At 40.3% G+C, this 6,319-nt stretch overlaps 1 protein-coding gene across 4 annotated transcripts in view; it reads left to right on the top strand.

Annotated features, from left to right (window-relative positions):
- OSBPL6 (oxysterol binding protein like 6) overlaps positions 1-5,197 on the top strand; it is a 98,761-nt gene extending 93,564 nt beyond the window's left edge. For all 4 annotated transcript variants that reach the window (XM_019554490.1, XM_019554491.1, XM_019554489.1 and 1 more), the window contains 3 exons: positions 521-647; positions 2,660-2,782; positions 3,647-5,197. In XM_019554490.1, coding sequence (XP_019410035.1) covers positions 521-647; positions 2,660-2,782; positions 3,647-3,755 — 359 coding nt within the window. In that variant the 3' untranslated portion in view covers positions 3,756-5,197. The remainder of the gene's footprint in view (positions 1-520; positions 648-2,659; positions 2,783-3,646) is intronic.
- The last annotated feature ends 1,122 nt before the right edge of the window (positions 5,198-6,319 follow it).

Below are 6,319 nucleotides of genomic sequence, written 5' to 3'. Positions count from 1 at the left end.
GAGGGTGGGAGCAAGGCAGTAGGGTATGTTTAGGGGATAGGTGTACACATGGTGGCTCTCTTCCACCCTCATGGGCAGAAGGGCTGGGTGGGGCACAATTTATGGAGCAACCCTGCAGGCTGAATGAAATTGCTTGGCAGGCCGGATCCAGCCAGTGAGCCATATTTTGCCTGCCCCTGCTTTAATGTAATCATTCTATAAATGATGCTTTTCTGGAAAGAGGCAAAAGTGCTTATCTTGAATGAAAACATCTCGGAGATTTCAGAAAAGCAAAGAAAGATTTAAAAAGACTTGGATCTGTCATGTAAGTAAAGCTTGTATAATCTTATCAACATTAATATTAAGTAAAATATGTTCCTCATAGGAAATAACATTAGATGCATGTTAATTTTACTTAAAAGTATTAGAATACATAAATATTTTACTGGATTTGTAGCTTTGTAAAATTCATGAGGCCCTGTGTGTATGTTTATAACAATAGTAAAACAAGCATATTTCTTTCTTACATGTGTTCATACAGGCTCCATGCCAACGAACTATGAACATTATTATGGCTTTACAAGGTTTGCTACTGAGCTCAATGAGTTAGATCCTGTATTAAAAGATCTTCTTCCAGCGACAGATGCACGATTTAGGCCGGATCAAAGGCAAGAAAGCTCATTTAAATATTTAGTATATCTGACTACTAAAGGGAAGAGTTTGAAACCAGTATTGAATTTTGTCCAGATCTGCACTATACGGTGTGTTGTGTCTCAGAGGCCCCCTCTACGTATTACATTTATGTGATGATTAATGTGTTAATGTGCTACATGTGCAACAAATATAAAGTGATATACAATGGCAAACTAGCCATAAAAATCTTCTACATTATGTTTTTCGTATAGCACCTTCAATTAAACCCTTGGCAGGGTAGGGGCAGACAATCAGCTGATTGTCCACTCTGGCCATGGGACTACAGCAGAATCTTCACTTGGGATCTCAGTACAGTCTGGGGCTGCCACCTGTTCAGCTGAACGTTGGTCACAGCCACAGACTACCAGGGTCACTTTGAGACTCTGGTGTGGTCTTGTGGTTGGAGCCGACAAGTAGTTGATTATTGGCTCCAGGCCTGGATCTGTGGACACTTGGTTTTCAGTTTTCCAGTGCAGGGGGAGCTCAGGATTACAATCCTGAGCTCCTTCTGCATTGGCAACTTGGATATGATCCCTGATCCCCAAATCTTACCTCCTGCTATTCATGTGTGGAATGGCAGAAGGCACGATTGTTGGGACTGGTGATCAGATCTCATGGCACCTTTAAATGAATGTGTGCCAGGAGCCAGATCATTGGTAGATTCTTCTATTAAAGAACATATAATGCTACAGTGGAAATGCTTCCTGAGTTCAGAAAAAAGGGAGAAGACAGATATGCTAGTGTCATTAAAAATGTTTATGGCAGAGGCAGAATTGCTTTGGATGAGCTAAGACACATTGTGGAGTGTCTTTTCCTGCTCCAGTGCAAGAAAACAGTGTCCACCCACAGGTACCTGCTGTTAGACGTGGGTTTTTTTTTCCTGACTACCAATAAAAAAAACTTTGGAACAGCTTAGGTGCTTACCTCCTAAAGCCAAAATGGAGCTTAGGCACAAGTTAGGTACTGTGGTGAACATAAGCATTTCACCTGAATCACTTCTGAGAACACTCCTAGTCCAAGGAGTTGTCATGGACTAAGCCAGTGGTGTCCAGCCTTTTCACCCCATGGGCTGGATGATCGGGTGGTAGACTCGATCCAGCACAGTGCTGTGGGGGCCCAGTCTGGCCACAGGTGAGGATGCACAGCCCAACCTTGATCCGGCCATCCAGAAGAGTGAGGAATGGCTCAGCCCTAATCTGGATGTGTGGGGAAGGGGCAGTGCAAGATCCAGGCATGAGGAATGGGGGGGCAGGGAGCAGCCCAACTCTGATCCTGATGCATGGGGGAGGTGGGAAGAGGCCAGAGTGGCCTCAGTCTGGGTAGGTAGGTGGGGAGGGGGAGGAGCAGCCTGGAATCAATCCAGATATGGGGAAGGGTATGGGAGTGGAGTGGCCCAGCCCTGATCTGGACATATGGGGAGGGGGCAGGGGAAGGGAGCAGCCCAAGTCAATCCAGATGAGCAGGGTGTGGGCCTGGCCCTGATCTTATTGTGCAGCAGTGGCTTGGAAGGGGCTGGATCCATCTCCAAGGAGCTTCCACTGCAATCCTGCTGCCAAATTTCCCAACCCATAGAGATTCCTGCAGACTGGATGGCATGGTTCCACAGCTGGATTTGGATTTGGCCCTGAGAAACGGAGGTTGAGCACCCCTGGACTAAGATATTGTGTAGATACGCTGGTAACTTTGCAGTCCAGCATAGAGGCACCAAATGCTTTTTGTGGCGAATAAATAATTCAGTGCCACTTTGAATTGCTGTCTGGAACTCAGACATGTAGACTTTGCCTACGTTCCATTTAGATGCTTAAGGTGGCACTTTGAATTCTGCTCATTTCAGAAAAGTATAAATTATAAATTAAAAACTTTCGTATTTTGGACCAGGGCTTAAACCAGGTGCCTAGAGCTGAAAAAAGGAAATGTTTTTACATAATGTACTATTATAGAAGCGAACAACATATAACTGCTAACAAATCTATTATTGTCTGGATAGATTTTTGGAAGAAGGAAATGTAGAAGCAGCATCAGCTGATAAGCAGAGAATAGAGGAACTGCAGAGAAGTAGAAGGCGGTACATGGAAGAAAACAACATTGAATACAAACCAAAATTTTTTAAGTGAGTAAATTCATTTGAGTAATAAGTAATATTGCTGTAAGTCCATCAACATATGAGGAAAACAAAGAGGACATTTGCATGTTAAGACAGAAGGGCCTAGCATAATACAGTGAAGAAGTGAAAATAGGGATGCCGTTTCATATAGAGAAAAATCTTTGGGTATACTTTCCATGTCTGATACATTTTAACATATTGTAAAGGAATTTGCCTACTTATCAAATGACCGGCTTGATGAGAGTGACTGGCTTGTCAGTTGAATTCCCCTTAATTGTCCATAAGTCACGAAAGACATGGGCCAGAGCCATACAAGTTTCTATATAGATAATCTTCCTGGTTTGTTTAACTATAAAATGGCAAAAAAATGGCAGCAGAAAAAAGAGATTGTAAAACAGATTGAACAGAAAACGTTTAAGATATTTTTAAATTGTAATTTTTGTGGGGGTGCAATTTTTAATTTGATTATTTCCCTCAAATCTGGGAAGGCCAAAATTAAGAGCCTTTATGTTAGCTTATGCAAACCCTGTGATGAAACCACCTGGTGCAATTTCATTATAGAAGAGAAGCAAAATGCAAAAATGAAATAAACAGCATAAATGATGAAAACCTCTGAGCCTGAAGCCAGACCTGCTTGACTGGATCTTGTTTCAGTCAGCAAGGCTTCACATGGGTGCAGGGGTCCACTTGCATGACTCATATGACAGGATTGGACCTTTAGGATGTTTTAACAATCTTTCACTTTTAAGACAGGCAAAAGATTGTTTTTCTTTGTTCTTTTAAAATATGAAATCATTTTTATTAAGACCTTTTGCATATTCTTTTATTTTTGTCTGTTTTCTTGTTGTTGTTTTTTTTTACCTTTTGCAGAAAAGTTAACGATGCCAATCAAAGAGAAGCCTGGGTTTCTAATGACACCTATTGGGAACTACGAAAGGATCCTGGCTTTAGTAAAATAGAAACCCCAGTACTCTGGTAAACCTAGAATGTAGATCTGGTAAACATATCACTCTCTGAAGAAAAAAATAACTATGCACAATATGTTTCTTATAGCTAAGTGTGGTTTGTGGGTCTACACAAAACCTACCATTTGCTTTTTATATTCATCTTTATAAAGGACTTTCAAAAGTGCATTAGATCAGGCCCCTGACCACTTTTGGATCCTTTTAATTTTGCAGCAGCCATTAAAAAAACACACAAAAAAACAAGCAAACAAAAAAAAAAACAAAAAAAACTTTTAATGTTCATACACTGAAAATGAAGAACAGAAGAAGCAGATAAATTATCCATAGTCATTCTGAAGTAATAGTACAACACAAAACTGCAACCGGTGCTTTAAAAAGAAGTTAAGAGTAATGGGGGATAGGATGGGGCAGTGTGGGGAGGGGGTTGAAAAAGAAAGGAATTAAGGGAAGAAAAAGCAAAAATCCATTTTGTTGTAACTTATTTTGGTAAAACTCTCGAGTCACAACAGTCTCTCATTTCTGACTTCAGGTTAGTCCTTTGATGTGATGTGCTTAGGCTGGCCTGGTCAAAAAGACATAATGCTTTTCTGGAAGCTGTTCCCATTCATATGCCATTGTCCATGCCTTAAAAAAAACATGAAGATGTACAATAAGTCATTTAAATTTGTATTGTTAGGCTTGTGTGAAGGGCAGATTTTTAAAGTGTTAGGATTTTATTCATATTATAGATGTTGGAGAATATGTCTTGTTTTAAAAAACAAACACCTAAATGGAATACAGGGGAAAGTAATCTACTGTACATGCTTTAGCTTTGGGAAACTGGTTGTATAATCAGTCTGAAAATAAAAAAAGGAACTAGCTAATTTTGGGAAATTTTGGTAAATGTGTCTGTGTTGCTAGTCCAGAAATTCATATTCTAAATAGCTAATGCTAAAATATATGCATCTCATGCACCACTGATTTGACATAGGTTTGCTCTTTGTCTCATTTCCCCATAACTGTTTATACAATTAGAATTCCCTGAAGCTCTGCAACAGTGTTAAAAGCACAGAGAGGTTCCATAGGAGAGTCTCTGGCTTCACTCAAGAGACTGAATAGTACTGTAACCTGTCGCTGTCTGTCACTCATACTGCCTCTTTTACTGCACTGTTTGCCTGTGCACACGATCCCCCTGCCTTCTTAGTTGAATTTGTTAGTGGGGCCGGGCTGAAGCAACCATATTTGCTGCCCAGTAGCTTGTTCTTAGGTTGTCAAAATAGCTTTTATGCAAGATTATATTTTACAATTTTTCATAAAGTGATTCTATATTTTTGATTAAGGAACAAGTCTCTACAATGTTGCTATGCCACAGTTAATGTGTATGGGAGGAGGATGGGCACTTTCTGTCTGAAAAGACTGAAATTCTAAACTGTAGGGCAAGTCTTACTTTAAAAAAAGGGTTTATTAGATAAAAAAATTGCATTCCATATGGTAGGACCTAGTCTTCAATAAACACTTGTAACAGGTTAGGATTCTATGCATGTGTATGCATATCTATATATCTTTCTCCCTGAAAACTGTACATGTATGTGCAGCATACATAGTAGACCTATTGAATTTAATTTTTAAGAGAAAAATAATATAAAATCCAATTTTGAAGCTTAAAATATAATCCTACAGTTGATCCTACAAAGAGAACTGCTGTAGTGGTTAACTTTGGAACTCTGTGTGAGCCCTAGGGCATATATCCATGGTTCTCCTGCATTTCTGCTGATCAGATTACTGGGATTACTTTATATACCAGGGGTCGGCAGTGTTTCCCAGCAGGGGGCTGGAATGACCCAGCTCTGAGACAGGCATACCCTGGGACCCAGGTACCTCCATCTCTGTGCCACCTGGCTGTGGAGTGGCATGGTGCAGGGAGAGCTCCCCCTCCGCCAAAGCTCCAGGCATATGACTGGCAGAACGCTGGCAAAGTCCCTGCTGTGAAGTGCCATGGAAGCCATGCCTCTGCTGGCCATAGCAAAGGTTCTGCAGAGCAGGTCTGGCCCATTATTTTCTGAGAGAAGCAACAGGGCAGCTGTGCACCTGGTGCCGCGTGAGTTTTTAAAGTAGTTCTGAAAGATCAAATTCTTTTTCTCTCCATGCCACCATGTAACTTCTCTGTAATGTCATTGAGCTAACTTTATCCAATTCACTTTAGTAGCAGTATACTATAAATAAATGAGGAACATAGTGTTCAAAATGGCAATGAATTATTCTTTGTCAGTTTCCCTCTATAGGGTAATATTCACTTGCCTATTTTGTGCCCCTAATCTCTGTTTGCACCTCCTGATAGTAAGGACTGAGTGTGCATGACTGGTATCTTGATTAACAGAAACACAAGTGGTGAGTTCTTGGTCTCTTTGAAAATTAGATTTTACTTTTAGGGCATAACTTCAGGCATCAGCTTTTCATGCATGTCAATTTTTGTGATGTATGGCAAAATGTAGTGCTCCCTAAAGATTAGCAGATGACAGATTTGAGAGCTCCAGCTGAAACTTTTATTTTTTAAAAGTAATTTTAAATGGCACACTTTTATTAACATACACTTGTAACA

Source organism: Crocodylus porosus, unplaced genomic scaffold, assembly GCF_001723895.1.
Source record: "Crocodylus porosus isolate Cpor-Errol unplaced genomic scaffold, CroPor_comp1, whole genome shotgun sequence".
NCBI classification, from domain to species: Eukaryota; Metazoa; Chordata; order Crocodylia; family Crocodylidae; genus Crocodylus; species Crocodylus porosus.
Note: the sequence above shows the minus strand (reverse complement) of the source record. Positions and strands in the feature narration are given on the sequence as shown.